The sequence below is a fragment of the Patiria miniata genome, unplaced genomic scaffold (genome assembly GCF_015706575.1).
Source record: "Patiria miniata isolate m_02_andy unplaced genomic scaffold, ASM1570657v1 HiC_scaffold_29, whole genome shotgun sequence".
Taxonomy (NCBI): Eukaryota; Metazoa; Echinodermata; class Asteroidea; order Valvatida; family Asterinidae; genus Patiria; species Patiria miniata.
Genome location: NW_024037068.1, coordinates 98,721 through 119,173, shown reverse-complemented (window position 1 = coordinate 119,173; position 20,453 = coordinate 98,721). Strand labels below are relative to the sequence as shown.

Below are 20,453 nucleotides of genomic sequence, written 5' to 3'. Positions count from 1 at the left end.
CAGCGCCTGCCGACATGGCTCTCATGAGTCTGGGTCTAGAGGTACCTTAACATGGATGGATTTTGACAAACTTTATCTTGTTGGATAGCGGATGAATAGGCCAACATGCTGACAAATCGGCAAGGCGTCAGACTTGAAACTTTTGGAGTGAGCCCCAGATGTAGGTACATGATGCCCCCAGTTTCGTTTTTGTGCAGTAAGTCCCATAGCAAGGGCTGTCAGCGCCAGCCGACATGGCTCTCATGAGTCTGGGTCTAGAGGTACCTTAACATGGGTGCGCTCAGCAGGTATTACTTTGTACACGAAGTTAGCGCTCTAGTAATTTAATATAGCTTCAATGTTTTTTTTATATGTCTATGATATGGAGATCAATGAGGTTTTATTGTGGACCTTTCTTTTGTCTTTTATCTGTAAACATTGGTGCCATTTTATATGGGCAGCCGCTAGCGCATAAATTGAAGCTGTTGTTGGCAATTTATTTTTCAAAAAATGTCCCCATCGTCCTCAATAATGCAAAGTAAAGAGGCATGTTGAGAATTTTGTTGTAACTTTGTTGACAAATGTTGTATTTCCAACCATCAAACAATATTTTGCTTATCTGTAATAGGTCTCCTCTTCGTTTTTGCGGTGTTGGACCTTCCATAGTTTTGCAACCCGTGGTTGGCAAAAATGCAGTTTGCCAAACGTCTATATATGGTAGCAGACCAGTAAATAAACTTCCATAGACCCCAATGGTAAATGCTCCCACTTCAAAAATTCGGGAAAAATACTCACAACTCTCCAAGGTGTTCGAGCCACACAACAAATTATAGCTTATTTCATCATCTTTCATTTTCTTTTCAATTTTCTGGGGGTCAACTCATGACTTTTAGGAGAAATGTCCATCTAAAGATGATCACCCCTCAAAATAGTCCTGAAGCCAATCGCCATTTTGAAAAACGATGCCTACACTCCATTGCAAAATAGAGCGCTTTTAGGGTCCAAATTACATCAAAATTACACAGAACTGCAAGTTCTCAGTTCTGTGCACGGCTTCCACCCATATTTTTTACAATCCCTTAAGTTCATGGCCCACAGCATGCTCAAATACCGAAGATTTTGAGGGCATGCAAATCGTGATTTGGCCGGCGCAGGCAATTTAGGACCGATTTACTGGTCTGCACCCATATGTGCACTGAAGTTGTTGGCCGGAGAAATAACATACCGCCCTCTGTTGAACATATTGTGTGCAATCACAAAAGTAGTTCCACACCTGGAGACGCGCAAACAATTCATATCTATCCACTATTTGCATAATTAATTGCAACGAAATTTAAATCAGATCCATATCTCCTCAATTTCATTAATTTCTATAACAAGTTTCAAATAAACACCAGTGAAATCTCTTAAATGACAAAAATGCTCAAATTTGTCGTACTTTTCTTAAAAATAGGATGTTTGGCAGCACTTTTTAACCATGTGGTGGATGCGCACACCTGTTTGTGTTGTCGTGAAGAGGCCTTGACTACGAGGATAATCGACCACCGAGCGTGGCTATTAATTGTTTAGGGCGAATCGTACTGCGTGTGCTAAGAAGTGGAACGGGCTTAGTCGTCTGCGGTTGGGTACCATAGAGATTTGTGCACACAGTCTTACTCGTGCACTTTAAGTCGGAAAAAGTTGATGCATTTTCAGCCTAATTTTAGACTGCAGAAGTGAATTAACCACCAGAATGTCTTCCCAGGACGTGATTAAGAGCACAGCCAAGAAATTGTAAGTGTTGCTTACTTTTTCACGATTCTTCATACTGTCATACACGTCATACGTTCATGTTCGTGTACTGTATTGTAACATGTGTAATGTTATTGTCAACAAATCCGAAGCAGGTCCCCAGCCAGCACACTGACGTCGGCCCGACGTCGTGTTCAGTCGGGGATCAGTCGGCAAAGTCGGTAAATGGTCGCGGTCGGCCAAAAGCAGTCGCACGGAAGTCGTACCAACGTCCCTGAAACGGACGTTGGGCTCTTACCGTCTTGCCGACGTTGGTGGGAATGCAGTTCATCGACATGCCAAAAAAAAAAAACGGTCAGCCGACGTCGGCTGTCGTTCTTCTGGCCGACGTCATATTATTCAGATTCCCGCCGACGTCGGCGGGATGATTTATAGCCAACACGTTCAATCAATTACGTCGGACTGTAGTCCCGGCACAGTCTAGGCTAGAGCCAACGTCGGGTTGTTACCGTTTTGCGTTTTGACGTTGGTGGGAAAACGGCTAACGAGTTGCAAATGCGACGGCTGTTTCCTGTACCATGCATTTATCGTCTGGGGGCCTATGAAACAGTAGTTATGCACACTAAAAATCAAGTCACGCAACCCAAGATTTATATCAACTTGTACATACAATGGACAAGATGGCAAACGGTCGAGTTGGCAAATGGTCGAGTTGACTCCAAAGAGAGGTTCAGTTGGTCAACGGACGAGTTGGTTCAACGGTCAGGTTGGTACGACGGTCGAGCTGTTTCGAGTCGAGTTGGCAAACGGTCAAGGTTGACTGTAATCCGTTTATTTTCAGTGAAAGAAATACTGTAAACATCCAAAATATTAAATTTTTATGCTGTAGCTGTTGTTAGTGTTATGTCAGTCGATAAAAGTCCAAAAATTTGAAATGTTTTTTATGCGGTTTTTTTTCTGGCAATGCTGCTACACTACAGTTGAAAATGGACCACTAAGCGCTGGTTCTAATTTTGCCGAAAATTTCGAAATTTTCAAAAGGCCAAATTTCCAGCCAAATTATGATATTCAGCCGAATGCCACTAATATTGACTCGCAAGAGTGATTTCTTGTCAAAACCTCATATATTTCAAAACTTCGTGGTGTGCACTGGAGCGTATAAATTGTACAACAATAGGCCGTGCACAACGTCCCACACAAGAGGTCCTACTAAAATGCGTCAACAACCGTCAACAAGCGTCAACAAATTTTGTATACAAAATGCACCAGGGATTAGATGTTACCCGGTGCCGTGCCAAAAACCGTCCGGTGCCAAATAGTGTCCGCTAATTAGCATAATGCGATCTGATTGGTCATGCGTCTATGACGTCACATTGTTTACTGACGCTTGCCAAATAGTGTCCGCGCTTAGCGTGCATCCTATTGCGTGCCTAGCTTAATTGTCGAGCTGTCAATACATCGTATAGAAAAGATCTCTTTTCACCTGAATTTGCTTTTTACAATCTGTTTTAACGTTGTCCTTGTTATCTGTGATTACTATTTGACTTGGTTTTTGTGCAAAATGTTTTTTTCCCCTTCTTTTTTCGCGTCAGTTCACCTGTTTGGTGTGCAGTACGTACGTACGTAGGCCTAACGCCGTGTGAAGTGTGCGTAGTAGTACATGTACATGTACATGTATGTGCTGTGTGTAGCATTATAACCAACGTTATATTTTACGGTTTCTCCCACCTAATACTGTCCGATTTTTCCTGCCAAAAATTGTCCGATTTTTTCCTGCCAAACTGTCCGATTCCTTCTGCCAAATATTGTCCGATTCCCCCCTGCCAAATACTGTCCAATTTTTCCTGCAAAATACTGTCCGATTTTTCCAGCTTAATACTGTCCGGCAGGACGTAACTGTGTGCGCCCTTGTTCTCGCTCGATCTAGGGCGCCCGGACACTTTTTGGCACCGGACACTATTTGGCATGTATTACATGCCAAATAGTGTCTGGCGCCTACTGCGCATGCTCAGCGGACACTATTTGGCACCGGACGGTTTTTGGCACGACACCGGAGGCAAGTTGAGGCCATCTTGTTGCTTAACCCGTCAGCCGTGCCTGTGCCTGTGCACAAAAAACAGCCAGTGCGTGCTATCACGGCCTCCGGCGCAAACTGGTTAACACTGACTGGCTTGACTTGAAATACAAAAACAACAAAACAAAATTCAGAGGGCCTAGCAGGATCTATCTGAAAGGGGAAATGACATTGAAGTGAATTAGGAGAAAAAAGTTTTCACGCCATCTGCAAGGTCTTAATTTGGCAGGGCAGTGTATTAGTTTTGACAGCTTTTCATAATTATTCTTCACGTACCTCAGTCCAGAGTTCCTGTTTTTATCCATTTTCATTGCTGCTTTTAGATGTCCACTATTGTCCACTTGCCCTTGACTTTTGTGAATCACAAACGATGTGTCGACAGGCAGCACTTTTCTTATGAATGATGTTGTCATGAAGGTGTTGTTTTATGCTGCAAAGAACATCTGTCCTGTCCTGCCTGGCCTTGCGGTGTTTTCCGATGGCGTTATATTTCTCATGTGCACAAGGTCAACCTCTTGTTTCCACAAATACTGGGCAAAAACTTGAGCAGAAGTTTCCACCTGAATGTCACTACTTGTAAACATGATGCGAAGAAATCTACCCCAAGTATTGGGTATATTGATGCCACAAAGTTTTGAACGTTTTAGTCATCACAAGTCCATCAAAAATCAATCACAACTCATCAAGTCCCAAGTGATCTGCATTTAGACCAAAAACAGTGATAATGTGTACAAAATTGTGCAATTTATGACAAATACTACTCAAAAAAAAGTTGCACTTTTGTATACGTGCAAGGTCATTGAAGGTGAGTGTCAACCACAACTTGCATGTATTCAAACGTGCAACTTTTTTCAGTATCATTTGTTATAAATTGCATAAATGTGTACACGTTATCACTGTATTTGGCCAAATAAAGAGTATAGCTGGATTGCTAAGGAATTTCTGTACTGATTAGTCTATATTTGAGCGAGAGGTGCTCCGTAGTTTTTGAGTTAGACAAAAAAGTATTGGAAGTGGGGAACTTTCTTTTTTGGTTGAGTGTATACACAATTTAAGAAGACAATAAATTGAAAAATGAATTTTAGAAACAGATATTGTTTTTATTCTTAAACCTTTGATGAATTCGGAAATATTTCACTTTTTTTTTCAAATGGATACATGTTTTGGAAACAATTATTTTAAAGGGAATATACAACATTTGCAAACATCGAAAAATAAAACTACCAAGTTTTTGCGAAATACCTTAATAGGACGTTGGTAAATGACAGTCTAAAGCATCCTGTAAAATTATGGCACCTGGTAGTGGTATACTGTCATTTTCAAGAAAAGTGGTATTTTTGTATCAATTTCCAACGCTGATCGGCCGATCAGCGTTGGAAACAACTGGCTTTTTTTCAAATACTGGCCCCAATTGACTATTGCACTTGTTTGCAATCGATTACAAACCTATGAACGGGTACGAGCCAGCTAGACTGGTTCCCTGACCTTACAATTCCCCAATGTATGTAAACTGCTCTGTTTCTTCTTATATGGAGTCAGGGAACCAGACTACAGGTAAATGATCGTTTTTCTTTGTTTTTATAGCATTTTCGAACCCAAAACCTCCAAAAAGTCAGTGTAACTATATTTGCTTTATATTTCCAATCCCCCAATTCCATCCATTTCTGAAAATTACAGCAAAAGCAAATGATGTATATTCCCTTTAAAATGCAAACTGAGAAATAAGTAAAATAATCTGCATCTCATCATATTTATGCAATAAATTCTGACCAGGGACGCAAATTGCGCCTGTGTTACTATAGAAACCCTTCCTTTTGAGTTAGTAGTGACATTTTCCCCGGTTCAGTTGTAATTGAAGCGTGCTTCACTACAACAGCATATCAATCAAAGTCGAGTTCCGACCAAACAAATTGAAAAGCCTGTATAAATTGCACTTGAACGTACTTCATGGCAATATGTTGTGCATGGAGAAAAGTGTCACATCTGCTTCATTTACATGCTGAAAGCTTCGGTCTATAGGTATTTTTTTATATGCCGTACTGAAAACAATATGTACCTATGATTTTCTAAAACGGAAGATTGTGTAGCCCCTTACTTGTATGTGTTTCAGTACTTTACATGCTAAAAGCACATTGCTTCAATCCCTCAGTATTTTTAAACACTGAGCTGGAAGAGTTAATTTCCAAAACATTTATCGGTTTGTAAAAAGTGCCTGGATTATTTTGCCGAAAATTTTGATTTTTGAAAAAGGCAAGATACTCGAGTATATCACCATTACTTTTTTATATGACCAAACGCCACAAATACTGATTCGCAAGAGTCATTTCAACAGTATTTGTATGATATTTGTTAATGCAAACTCATATTTTTCAACACTCCAGGGTGGGCCCTGGAGGCTATTTAACAACAAAATATACCCAAAAAAATACTCGAATGCCAAGAAAATCTTCAAATAAACTGTTGAACTCTTCAAAATATTTGTGGTATGACAATGTTTAAATGCAATGTTTTCAATGCAATATTAAAAACAATTTTTCTTACACAATACTGTTCAAACTGTGTACATGTACAGTATGTACATACTATTTTCCATATTGAGTTAAAAATAAATCATACAAATCTTTGGCTCGGCTTTGGAAAAAAAACTAAAACGGAATTTTTACCACTATTTAGTAGTATTTTTGTAATGAAAAACATATCTTTTTCAAATACAGTATTTGGTTTTGCCTTTCGCCAACATATTTGAACACTATGAACACTGTAAGTCTGTATACTCAGTGTTGTCCCAAGTGATTACGAAAAAAAAAAATTATAATTTACATCAGTGCAAATTAGATCTTACTTTTTCAAATACAAACTAAATTTTTCCATGGAAAATTGTAATGACGTAACTTTTCTGTCCTTGCCTACTTTTTCCAGGCATTTCTTGTTTTTGTAATTCTGTCTGTATTTTGTCTGTTGATGTCAAATAAGTAAAAAAATTCAATACGAAAACAGGTACTGATGGAAAGTATTAAATACGTACTGAATATTTTTGGATGCAGGAAATACTACATGGAGGTAAAACGAATGGAGGATGCGTTTGATTTGTCCGGACCCGATAAACCCCAACGGCACTATCCAACACTTAAACCGGTAAGTAGTACTTTGTCATAATTCATTAATGATGTGCATTTATCAGGAAGAACAAATTGTTTGGAGGCCGAATCTCTTTCAATTTTGAAGAACGCTTTCAGAGACTGATGCTTGGTTGCCACGGTAACTCTATCCACCTTTTTTTCTATAAAGATGTTTTGTCATGAAGCTTAACAGAAATGACAGCGTGGGTTTTTCCTTAATGCGATTTGGGTATTGTTCCTACTCCGCCCACATGCATTAATAGAGTTGTATATCATGTTGATTTTGGATCGTAGGCAAATTTAAATACTAAATTTTTCAGTGCAGCTATTGGCCTTGCAAAATTTTTGTCTGGATAAATTTTGACTGTTTTTCTGTGAAAAAGAAGATTTGCTAACCGTGGACAAATTGACAATGGTTTGCCCATTCACGTCAGTGTTTAATATTTGGAGTGCTGTGGTTTTTCCTTCATTTCTGGAGTATTTGCAACCGTGAGGGCAGAGAAGGTTGTTGTGTTTGGAACAGCGGTTTGCTCCCTAAATGGCAGCATTCTAAGTTGTATACTTCCGAGAGACTGATGTGGTCGAAGGAATATTTTATAGGCACGATGATGAGGGGTAACAATACTTCGAACATCAAAACAGCTTTGATCTTCTCTACAAATCACAGTATAAATACCCATAGTATAATCTTTCCTGAAGCTGAGATGGTTAAAAAATTATTTTATAGGCCCGATGATGTAAAGGGTTAACAATAATCTAAATCAATTTTGATCTTTGTTAACAAATGAATGCCATAATGCCTGTAGTTTATTAATATTTCCTGTTTCTATGGATTTTATCATCAACAGCGGCCAACCCTGTTGTATGACGGTCTTCACGACAGAGCGCTGAAGCACTATTTTCGAAACGCCGAGGTCAAAAAACACCTGGCGCAGATGAAGCCAAGGACAAGCCAGTCGGAACGGGAATCAAAAGTCAGGTGGGACTGCATTTTTATTTTTTTTTTATTTTTTTATCTTCTATTTATACAAATTGAATGAGTACAATTGAAGATCATAACCGAGCCTCGTATTGCATAAAGTCCCTCCCAGCTCACAACGAAGTAGCAACACTTAACTCTTTGAAGTTTGAAGTGAGTTTTCCGCTTAGATTGTCCAAATTTAGTGGTTTGGAGAGGTACATACCATTGGTTACGGTGTTCAACTCGTGTGGCGTGGAACATGGGTTCGAATCCTGACGGGGAACATGGTGCTTGTGCGCTTGGGCAAGGCTTTTAACTACGATTGCCTCTCTCCACCCAGGTGTAGTAAATGGGTACCTGGTAGGAAGAAATTCCTTCAATGCTTGAGCGCTGTAATGGCAGCCGTACTAAAGCCAGGGTAATATTGGAGCACCAGGAGCGTTACTTCGTGACAGACATGAGCATTTTACATAGCTAGAGGGGTGTTTAAAAAAAGCATGGAGTAAACCTGTTGAACAAAATCGTTGGAAATTTATATTTTTCACTTGTTTTGACTTTTATTACAAATTTTATTATGAATGGGAATAAGTAAGTGCTTGGCTTATATTAAGCAAGTACGTTTAAAACTGGCTAGGGCCTGGGAAAACGTCTTGCTTAACAAAATCAGGTTACCGGTCAAAACTCCATGCGATTGTTATGCTAAGTAAACAACAGCTAAATACCAGTCACAAGCAATGTACTTTACATAGAGTTTTGGCCGGTAACCTAAGTTTACTAAGCAATGTTTTTTCGTGCTTAAGCAAATTTTCTGCTTAAGCAGCTCTATGAAATTGGGCCCTGGGCTGAACATAATCCGTATCCAGGTCCCAAGCCGGTTTTAAATGTACTTGTTTAAAATCGGCTAAGCATAAAATATTTCACTGAGCAGAGATCCCTGTTGCTCAAATGTCATTTGAGTATTGGTCATACAATTTGTAATTTAATTTCACTAGTTTCTAATATGATTCTAAAATTTAAAAAAATTGATTTTTTTTTCTGTAGGAGAGATGTCGACCGCTACATGGATAAATCCCATTTCACAGTGAGTTAAAAAAAAATCCAATTGCTTAAGCTTTTTAAAACATTCTCAAATAAAAAGTACAAACTTTATTAAACAATGTTAAAAAGAGAAAGATTTGTTCAGCAATAGTTTGTGTTAACTCAAACAGACTTAGTTTCATCAAGTGTTTATTGTGGTTTTATTTTTTGCTTGCTTGCAGAGCCCTTACACCAATCTTGTCAGAGCAACGCCACCACCAAAGAAAAGGTAACATTTTGCTGGGGTTTTTGTTTTTGGTTGTTTACAAATATTTCATTTCTTGAAAACAAACCCCAGGATTAAAGCTTATTTTGTGGCGACAGGTCACATATTTAGGAAGTTGACCAGGATTAAAGGTAATATACAAAACTCACTTTTTCTGTAGTATTCAAAAATGGATGGATTTGGAGGTTAGTATTTTATATTGTAACACTGACCTGTTTAAAGTTTTGTGTTATAACATGATGGAAAAACCAAGTAAAAAATGCTCTTGTGGTTTTGTTCCCTGACCTTACTTCAGACGAAAACAGAACAATTTATAAAATTGTCAGGTCATGTGAGGTCAGGGAATCAGACTAGCTCGCTTGCACCCATTCACGGATGCATAACCAGTTGCAAACAAACTGTGAACTAACCGAATTTGGTAAATTGGGGCAAATAACCAAATTGGGGGCAGTAAAAAAAAAAAAAATTCGAAAAAAAAGTTAGAAATTGCTACAAAAAATCCACTTTTCTTGAAAATGACAGCACACCAGTCGCCATGATTTCACAGGATGCTTGAGACTATTATTAACTTACAGTCAAGTAAGGCATTTCATAATAATTTTTTTTTTTTTTACTGTTCGTCATTGTCTTCACAGGAGGAGTAATTTCCGAGGAGGCCCTCTATTGCTGAGATCTCGCCATGGTCCGCAGCTGTCCAGAGGAGAGACGGAGAGATTGGTCAACGCGGCTACCAAACTTTTAGTTGCTACGGTAAGTTATAGACCTTATGCATAGCGACCATTTTAGAGGGCATCTTTTGTTATTTCAATTCAGTTACAATGAATGCACAAACGATTCATTCATGCATACCCCAGCATAACAAGGGCATTGCCCTCAAAGATGGCTGCTATGATCTATTGTAGTACTACCAATGTCAAGGCCGTAAACATTGTGGGCTCTGCTCATAAGCATGCGTATGAAAAGTTGATAGAAATCCTCAACATATTCAGAAAGTCACAGTCTATTCTAATGATACATCCTCTCCTATGAACACAACATCAAATTAATGTACAACATAGGCCAAGTTCGGGCAAGGACCATTAGTCGACTAGTGGTTGATTTGTGACGTACCTTACGCCTGCGCACTGATAGCAACGTGCGAACGTCTCTAGCCAAACGCTGGTCAAAATGTTATCGCAAAACTTCTGGATCCTGGCTCTCTGCTAGCGTTATGAATGCGCGCAGCTATTGGTTACCAGCGAAGCAACCAATCCCAGTAGGCTGGTTCCAAAAAGTCGACTAGCGTAGTCAACCACCGTCGACTAGACAGAGTTCGGGCAAACGTTAGTTAACCATTGGTCAACTATAGTCCTTGCGCGAACTTGGCCATACATTACCATATAGGGTACGGCTTGCCAAGGGGCAGTCAACCAGTTGGTGCCGGCTTTTTAATTGTTTAATTACAAACAATAATTATACAGATATTCAATGTAATTTGTTTCTTTAAACACCGTATCAAACTCCCGAAGAAACCCACTGGATTAAAAACCAGAGATATAACTCCATGAGCAAAAACTCTGAAAAACCTTGTGGTTGCCAGCAAAACAAAACAAAACAAAACATTTTGAACGTTTACACAAAACTATTTTTGAAGCTGATCCATTGTCAGTTTGTCCTTAACTGAACTGAAGTCACAAGCTAGAATGATCCCACCACACCTTTGCCTCGTGCGTTCTATGCACGTTCTTTCCTATGCAAATTTGACACAACCTTTCTACCCTTACGTAACACCGCCTCGCAGAATTCATTCCTCAACCGATTAGACACATTTTGCCTGCTAAACAACCGTAACGCAGGCAAATATAACTTGTCATGTGTGACTGTAGCTGGTGAGAAGGAATACACAAAAACAAAACAAAAGTCACGTCATCTTGCCCTTTCTACAAAAATTCAAATATTTACCAAAAAAAGTCCTAGGTCACTCTCTGTTTGAAAGAGAAAACCTTTCAGATTCAGACAACATTCGTTGCTTTTCTTAAATCTTCTGCTTGATTTCGTTTGTGTTTAGGAAACTATTCCAATTGACCAGCAGAGGAATGGACGGTGGCATTCAGGAAAGGTATGGTTAGAATTGCAGACGTTTATATTAAACATAAAAATTGCAATAGCTTTACAGGCCCAGCTAACTATACCGTAAAATTCCAGTTAACGATTTCAGCTGATAGCAAGGATTTTCAGCTTGTGCGCACCCATTAACTGTAAAGATTCTTTGTTGTGGCATGGGTGGCACAGTGTGTAAAACACTCGCCTCTCAACGCTGTGGCCCAGGTTTCATTTCCCGGCTTGGGTCATAATTATTTGAGTAGAGTTGTTGTTGATTCTTTCCTGTGCTACAAGGGTTTTTCTCGGGGTACCCCGGTTTTTCTCCCTTCTCAAAAATCCACACTTCAGATTTGGCTGTGCTCTGTGGGAAGGCATGGATCATATGGCAGCAGCCTAAAGGCGCCTATACATGCCCTTGGCTTGACCACGTTGTAGCTGCGTCCTTTGCAATTCAGTTTCTTCTGCGAGTAAGGACGATATCCGCCCCCCCCCCCCCCCCAGATTGTTTTTGTTTGTTTATTTAATGTCCATCCCTTGTGATTTTGATTTGGACTTATAAATTGACTTATGATCTTGTGACTGGACTCGTGATCCATCCCAAGCCATTGCGATCAGTCACAAGTTATCATCAATGAAACCTATGTGACTGACTTAGAGTCTATTGACTAAGTTTGTACATTTTTCTCCCAGAATTTCAGAGTGGACAGTGGAGTAGGGTCCAGCCTCCCCATGATCGACAACGGCTACGAGGATTACGGCCACCGGCCGTCGCGGCCCGAGAGGCCCAAGTCTACCTACGGCCATCGCCCGACCCGCCCAAAGTCATCATACGGAGAACGCCCTCGGCCCAAATCGGCGATGGAGGCACGGCCCAAATCGGCTGCAAAGAGTTCTCCCAGCACGGCGCGCTACGGTTACGACTCGATGGGCCGGAAAATTAAACTTCATTTAGAGGTAAAGGTGCAACTCAAAAGTTTGCGAAGATTTCCTGAAATTGTAAATGTAAATCGTTGGCTTGTTCTTTGTTAATTTGGTCATCATTCATTTAGCAATCTCTAGTTAACTGTTCACTGTCCTAAATTCACCTGGTTAGAGCTCCAAGGGTGGATTCATGCAACGGCAGTAGAACATTTGTAACAATGTGGTGATTGATTTCTTCATAGCAACCGAGACATTACGAGGCCTCGGAGTCAGACCAAGACCCGGACGACTACGATGACGATGAGTTTGAGGATTCCATGGACAACAGCATGAACATCCTGGTTCCCGTCAAGGGCTCGGGCAAGAACCAATCTCCGGAATGGCTCAAGTAAGGAATCATATTCATATCCAATCAATTACTACTTTCATTTCACTTGCCAATAGAATTTATGAGCAGCCTCTTGTTGCTCATCTGTTTCATAGCTCATAATTCAAGTTATCTTGTGTCCTTGGGCAAGCCACTTTACCCGCACTGGATCTCTTTGTTACCATTCTTGTGGTCTTGACTACAACACTGAGGAAGAATACATGTACATCACGCAAGCCATCACTAGGTGTCAGGTCTGTTATTCTGATAGTTAAACTGCAGACCTTGATGAAGGATCTGACTCTTCATTTCATTTTGTAAACATTAACCCTAACCCACCTCACTCCTCCAAAATCCTCCTGGCGGTTTTGGAGGATTCTAGAGGATTGAGGATGAATGGTGATTGAATCAAATGAGGATTCTGGAGGATTGAGGATGAATGGTGATTGAAGCACATGAGGATTTTGGAGGATTGAGGATGAATGGTGATTGAAGCACAAGAGGATTTTGGAGGATTGAGGATGAATGCGTTTTGAGGCAGGACTGTCTGATGATTTTGAAGGATTTGGCGTTGGTTATCCTTCATTTAAACACGAGTGCAAAGTTTTGGGATGAGGATTTTGGAGGATTGAGGATGAATGCATTTTGAGGCAGGACTGTCTGACAATTTTGAAAAATTGAGGCGGAGTTGCAAAATTTTGGAGGATTGAGGATGGTTGTAAGCAACAAGGGCCTAGGGGGTTAGGGTTAAGCAAATATCTTAAGAAATTAAAACAAAAGTATTTGATTGCAGCATTCAGATGTCCAAGGTGGACATGAACAACCACAATGACTACGAAGTCGACGATGAAGAAGAAGAAGAAGAGGAGGACGAGCGAGGTGATACCCTCAGCCAGGGGGACGACATCCTGCACAGCATCGACAACACCACCCAGACGGGCAGAGAGATGAGCTGTCAAACGGTGGAGGACAAAGACAACACAAAGGACACGCAGACGCGCAGAGCCAACACGGAGGAGAGCATGACCGACCCTTACCAGGTATGGATGGGGGTTCTCATGCATGTACAATTTTATTGGGAAGTATTCATGCAAGTTTATATTATGAACAGCACCACATAGTTTCAATTGTGTCCAGAACCTTCCGTGTAGTTGCCCTTTGCGTGTGGTATAGTAACCCTCCTTTTGTTTGATCAGTCACAGACTTTCAAAAATTCAATCCTGTTCCCCTGCCATTTCTTTTACACAGGCTAGTCACCAAGAACCAGATTTTCTTGTAGGCACTGTGACAGTCAATTCCATCAACAGACAAATGCAGGTGACTGGTAGGCACAGCTGGCTTATCAATCCCCTATAGTCAAAGCATAGCTATATCAGGTTTCACAAATATCACAGCCAGTCAATTCTGCTTTATGACAGCAGGGAGCACTCAACTGTTAAAAACAGACCCTACATTTATTTTGACCGCTGGGCTGAACTTGTTGAAATTTACAGATAAGGACCATTAGAAATGAATGGCGTATGAGGTACTCTTTCATTGTAGCACCATGAGTACCTATCTTTAGGTGTATATGCACTTTACAGAAATACTCATTATTATATTTAAACACTTGGAAAAAAAAAATCAAAATTCATACATTTTCCCGAAGGTTTAAAAATGAGCCCTCCGTATGAATATTCATTTAATCTGCCTCCCAGTGCTGAAATCAAAAATATCATCAAACCTAAAAAAACCTACTTTAAATACTAAATGGTAAACCTTAATCGGGCCTGGAAGTTACACTAAACATTCAACCAATTACAGCGGTATTTTTTCGTCCCTACTTACCAGGCCGACATGGCAATCCAGACAGCCCCGCCCCCCATCACATTAGGCACCCAGACCGTGGTCCCCCCGCCAGAGGTCTCCACCCAGACGGTCCCTGCCCAGCCCACTATCAGCACCCAGACCTACCCGGAGGTGTACTGCCAGACCACGCCCATCATGAACATGGAGACGCAGACGGAGGTCCATCAGCCGGAGGTGGCTTGCCAGGTGGAACCGCCAAATGAGATGGGTGTACAGGTATGTTAATTCCTCCCTCACAAAAATGTCAACGTGGTAAATCTTCTCCTCGCCAATGGAACTTTGTTGTCAAGAAATCTTCAGGATTCCCACATTCATGGAATATTTAGAAAATCCTGCAATTCAAAGCTATATCATGGAAAGCAATTGAAAAATCATGGAATTTCATTATTTTACGAGGATTCATGAAAAGCTGATATTCCAAGAAGAAAAAAATCATGGAAAAAGTAATGGAATCCTGCTCTGTGCTTGGTGCATGTTCAATGCATTTGTCGTGCTCAGTGATCTTGTGTCAAACTGGAATGCTTGAAGGGAGTGTTGTCCCTTATTGCCTCAGTGTGATGACTTTCCTGCAGTGTGTTGTAAATAGGCTCCTATTGAAGTAATTGGCAATTGAAGTAAAGTGTCTTGCCCAAGAACACAAGCACCATGTTCCCTGTCAGGGTTCCACCTGAGTCGGATATTAAGTAACCTTTGGATTGTGGGGCTCCATAAATCAAATCAAATGTGATTTTATACCATCTTTGGGTTTTTTTCCTAATCTAGGTCGACCCTCCACCCCCACCCCCGTCCCCGCCCCCTCCTCCGGAGCCCGAACCCGAACCAGAGGAAGACTACGAGTTCCTGAAGCACGGTCCCCGACTCAAGTCCGGCAAGCGGACCATCTACGAGCTGTCCATCCACACGGGGAACCGGCTGGGGGCGAGTACCAGGGCCGACGTCCACGTAACGCTCTACGGAGAGAAAGGCAACACGGGGAAGATCAAGCTCAAGCAGTCTAAGGACACTAAGGATGGCAAAAAGGTCAAGTTCCAGAAGGGTCAGGTGAGGTCAATGGTCAACTTTTATTTGTTTTTTTTTTTAACTTGGGGTGATTTTTTTTAACATACCAGCCTTCAGCAACATCATTTTTGATAAGCTTCTTTTTACACAGTTTTCAGAGCTTGCATGAACAAAAACGTGTGATTTTCCTGTGACTTTTTTCATTCAAGCTTTCAGACACCAATGGGTTCTTATAAAAAAAGAAAAATCCAATAAATCAAATTTTCATTTTCATTTTAAGTTTTGCCCTTCACCAATGAATATTGTGCTTAATACATTGATTAAAATTTATTCAAAACTTGCTGTCAGAAATGTGTTGTGAAGGAAACATTTTTTACCCAGAGGAGTAAAACCAGACATTTTTAAAACTTTTGCAGGCCAACTTCAACCTCTATGAGCTAAGGACTACATACCATTAAAAAAATAATAATTACTGATTACCTTAATATTTGAATTAAGATTTTTTTTTCTCCTAAAATAAAAATGCATGGGTCACTAGCCCTGATATTGTGGTAAATTTGTTAGGTGGTTTTTTTTTATGAAATGTGTATTTTTTCCCTATAATTTATGACTACAGATTGATGTTTTCAAAGTGGAGTCTTACTACGTCGGCAAAATAGAGTGCATGTGCATTGGCCATGACAAAACAGAACTTGGTAAGTTTTTGGTAATAATTATATTTTCAGGAAACCTACTCCTAAATAAAAAAAAGATACAATGTACACAGATTGTCAGTAATAAATAAGCTTAAATGTTACATCTCTTAAATGTCATATAGCACCATTGTTCCTTCCACCAAACCCTCAACTACTGTCGTTCTTGCTCTTTCAGGTTGCGGCTGGTTTCTCGACAAAGTCTTGATCCGTGAGTACGGCGATGACGTCACCTACGAGTTTCTGTGCGAACGGTGGCTGTCGGCCCAGGATGAGGATGGACAGACAGTCAGGACGATGCCAGTGACCAATATCATCATGGGTGAGTAGAGCCGTCAGCAGATTTCGTACTTTTTGGCCCTATAATGACCAAACTTGTAATCGTTCATGAAATGTTCATGTCAGCAAGCATCTAGATTTGGCAGCTCTCTCAAGCCATGCAAGACGGGATGATAACGTCTCTGCTCTCCTAAAAAGATTTCCATCACTTTTCGATTGGATTTTTTTTATTTACTCCATGAAAAGTTATAATAATAAAAAAATATTTCCAAAAAAGTAAATATCTTGGACCACACTTTGAATGACTCTGAGCTTTTCAAATTTCAAAGTGTTTAAAAATAGTAAGTTGGGAGGCTAATCATCCCTACTCGCAGCTGAGAAGCTGAATTGCGAAGGACGTGGCTACAATCATTGGTCGAGCCGCTTGCATGTAAAGGTGCCTCTGGCAGCTGGCCACATCGACCAATATGACCACGGAGCACAACCTAAGATAAAAAGTGTTTGATTTTTCCCGAGGGAGGAAAACCGGAAGGCCCGGAAAAAAAACCTTGTGGCACAGAAGAGAACCAACACACAACTCTACTTGCGTATGGTCCGAACCAGGGCCACAGTGGTGAGAGGCGAGCGCTTTACGCACAAGCCTCCCATGCCACCCTTAATAAGCTAAAACTTTCTTCTTCTTTTTTTAACCAGATGTGTCTTCCAGTTCCCAGTCGGAAGCCGACCACAGCGACTATGCAGAGAAGAGCCCCGACAGCAGCACCTACACGGACACCGACCTGCGCCTGCACCAGGTGACGGCCTCAGACGGTCACTTCGTCCCTACCGGTCCCCAACCCCGGAGACCCCCTAGCCGTCACACTGACCGCACCGATCACTCGGACGCCAGTTCCCGTGTCGGGAGAAAGCACAAGCGAAAGAAGAGCAGCAAGAAGGGGAAAGGCAAAGGGAAGTCCCGTAGGAAACCCCGCACACCGGTGACAACAACGGGTACCGACGACACAGACTCTGACACGGAATCGGATTCCGAGCGGTCTTCCCGGAGTGATTCCGATAGTGGCGATGACGACGATGGCAGCGATAGCGGAAGTGGCTCCAGTGGATCAGGAAGCTCTTCCGGAAGTGGAAGTGGATCCGGAAGCAGCTCGGGAAGCGACAGCTCGTCCAACGATCGCAAGGCCGACGGGGAGAGCAAAAGCGGCTCCATCGGAAGCGGGCGGTACAGGGATCGTAGCGGCAAAGCGCCAAAGGAGGAAAACACTGTGCATTTCCCGAATGAGGACACTGATGCTGCGCCATCTGAAAAGGATAACAGAACAGCACGTGATGTTGACAGTAGCCATGAAGAAGATGATGACGATAGATCATCGCGCGGAAGTGTCTCCCAATCAGACAGTGTATCCAAGAAATCTGTGACAAGTGAAAAGACTGAAACAAAAGATGTGCCAAAACCAAAGGGACCGAGTGACGAGGGTTCAACCAAACCAAAAGACAAGGATAATTCAGATTACATGACTGGCTTCAAGGTAATGTTTCATTGTAGTGTTCACTGAACATTTTTCACATCGTAAAATTTCTAAACATGCAAACACAAGACAAGGAGTTGTGTCCGAAAATTGTACTGTAAGTTTATTGATGTACATACATGTACATCATGCGCGCTGCCCAGATTGTGAACACAAATTTTTTCGGCCTATTTTCAAATTTTTTTTTTTCGTAGGCCAGTTTCATCTCTGCTTTGATAATCACAAGCTTTTTCCTATCTAACCCTGACACTTTTCCCCATCTCATCAGGCTGCGCTGAAGATGAAAGAGCATCAGCATGAGCAAGAGGAGGCGGCCAGGCTAGCTGACGAGGAGAAGCAGAGACAGGAGGAGGAATCGTTACTGAACGGACCGTCCGTCCACCAGAGCTGCAAGAAGGGGGATCTCGACAGGGTCAGAAAGCTGGTACAGCACAATGCTGAACTCATCAAGTAAGTCCTTGTCAATGTGAACTCTAACATTGGGCCAGCAGCTAATTTCACGAAACAGTGCGTATCTTACGCCATACGTAGGACTTGCGCAACAAATTTGTGTGCAGCTGCACGATAAACTTGCGGTCGATTTCACGAAACTTAATTAGCGTAGCTGCGCAATGATTTGAATTAATCTAAACATCTTGGACAAGGATAATAACAGCATTTTCGACGGCTGTTTGTGTATGATTTTTTCTTTTGGTCACAAAACAGTCGTTGAATTACCGTGGCCTGCCATTTTGAAAACAGTTTTGTCTGACTTTCTTCGGAATCATGCGGCAACAGTTAAAATTCTGTGACGAGTAAAATAGCCATTCCTTTTACCTCAAACACAAAGCTGTGAGTGTCTTGTATCAACCTTGATATTAGTTGTGCAGTGACAGACTCCACGGTGATCATGACTTACTTGTCAAATAGTTCATGTTCAGTCGCTACGCCACATCTTACGCCACCTAAAACGATTGCGCAAGTTACGTCATAACTTGTTGTGCAAGTCGCACACTTAGGCTTACGCCGTAAAAAAACTTTCCTGAAATGTGTCCTAACTGCAATGTTGCACGGCATGAAATGTTGCGCAACTTACGCAACAAATTTTGGCTCAAGTGGATTGAGGTACGCCGTTGCGTAAAGTTCCTTGAAATTGGCTGCAGTACCCCCTCAATGAGTACAGTTAGAAAGTTTGGAGGGGCAACTGGCAAGGACTAGGCTGGTGTGGTATTGGATTGTGAGAGTCGACGGTTTACCACGGGGAAGTCATAGTTTTCAACAATAAAAGTGGGGATGGGATTTTTCCCCTGCCTGTCCCCATAACTTCTTGTTTTGCCACATTTAATTGTAGTGTCCGTAAACCCTACCATTCAGTGATTTTTTTTTTCAAAATAAACAAAAGTCAAACTGATAATGTTTATAGCAATCCGATAAAACAGCTTGGGGAAGCAAATGTTAGTGTTTTTTAATTTGCACTTGTTTACTTCATTCAGAACTATTAATACTCTAACTTATAGGTTCCAGATTCAAGGAGTTAATTTTTCAATTCCCCACCTCCCCCTCCTCCCACAGCACACCGGACGAGAGAGGCTGGACACCCCTCCACATCGCCTCGGCCAACGGCCGGCTAGCCCTCGTCAAATACCTGGCAGCCAATGACGTCAACATCAACGACCTAACGCCGACCGGCTACACAGCAATGCACATGGCTGCGATGAACGGACACGTGGCCGTGGTCAAGGTGCTAACCGCTATGGGGATGACTGTAGACTGCCGCACAGTGGACGAGCAGACGCCGCTACACATGGCTGCTATGAGGTAGGTTTGGGGAGTTTCGAAACCTTCCCAGGTAATTAGCAAGCAGACCTTTGGCCCAGGTCTGGTCTAAGATGTCTAAGAGTTGGCAAAAACAGACTGCGCCAGGGCTGGCATGCCAAAGCTAGCTAATGCTATTCCAAAGCTAGCTCGCCCAAGTCCAGCTTTTACCTGCCCTTGACCAGGCCAATTATCCTGGGGCCAATTTCATAGAGCTGCTTACACACAAAATTTGCTTAAGCACAAAAAAGTCTTGCTGAATAAAATCAGGTTACCGGCCAAAACTCCACTCGATTATTATGTTAAGTAAACAACAGCTATATACCAGTCACAAGCAATGCACCTTACATGGAGTTTTGGCCGGTAACCTAATTTTACTAAGAAATCCTTTTTTGTGCTTAAGCAAATTTTGTGTGTAAGCAGCTCTATGAAATTGGGCCCTGGTCTGGGGTCGAGCCAGAGCTGGCAAACACGTGGTTGCAAAATATGTTAAGTATGATTTTTTAAAAACTTGGGTTTGAAATTTCTTAAAAAATAGCGGTAGATTTCGGGATTGTTGGCACATTTTGCTGCCACCAGAATTGCACAGCATGATTTTCCTGAACAACTTCTGCTGAGCGTGTGATCTTGATGGTGGTTTAACACAGCTGTCTATCCGTAGACAGTAAATTCATTTGTGCTGACGTGTGGCATGCGGTCTCTACCGTTTGGCTCCAAGTCAAAAGTAATCATTGAATCAGGTGTCAAATTCCTCACCTGTTTCAAAATGACATTCGTT

The 20,453-nt window shown here is 41.5% G+C and overlaps 1 protein-coding gene across 1 annotated transcript in view; it reads left to right on the top strand.

Annotated features, from left to right (window-relative positions):
- The first annotated feature begins 1,525 nt into the window (after positions 1–1,525).
- LOC119735819 overlaps positions 1,526–20,453 on the top strand; it is a 28,345-nt gene continuing 9,417 nt past the window's right edge. Inside the window, exons 1-17 of the mRNA XM_038209756.1 lie at positions 1,526–1,752; positions 6,829–6,919; positions 7,752–7,882; positions 8,906–8,945; positions 9,124–9,170; positions 9,803–9,917; positions 11,215–11,265; positions 11,940–12,203; positions 12,413–12,558; positions 13,331–13,577; positions 14,368–14,601; positions 15,148–15,426; positions 16,001–16,079; positions 16,255–16,398; positions 17,049–17,881; positions 18,150–18,331; positions 19,433–19,678. Coding sequence (XP_038065684.1) covers positions 1,712–1,752; positions 6,829–6,919; positions 7,752–7,882; positions 8,906–8,945; positions 9,124–9,170; positions 9,803–9,917; positions 11,215–11,265; positions 11,940–12,203; positions 12,413–12,558; positions 13,331–13,577; positions 14,368–14,601; positions 15,148–15,426; positions 16,001–16,079; positions 16,255–16,398; positions 17,049–17,881; positions 18,150–18,331; positions 19,433–19,678 — 3,170 coding nt within the window. The 5' untranslated portion in view covers positions 1,526–1,711. The remainder of the gene's footprint in view (positions 1,753–6,828; positions 6,920–7,751; positions 7,883–8,905; positions 8,946–9,123; positions 9,171–9,802; positions 9,918–11,214; positions 11,266–11,939; positions 12,204–12,412; positions 12,559–13,330; positions 13,578–14,367; positions 14,602–15,147; positions 15,427–16,000; positions 16,080–16,254; positions 16,399–17,048; positions 17,882–18,149; positions 18,332–19,432; positions 19,679–20,453) is intronic.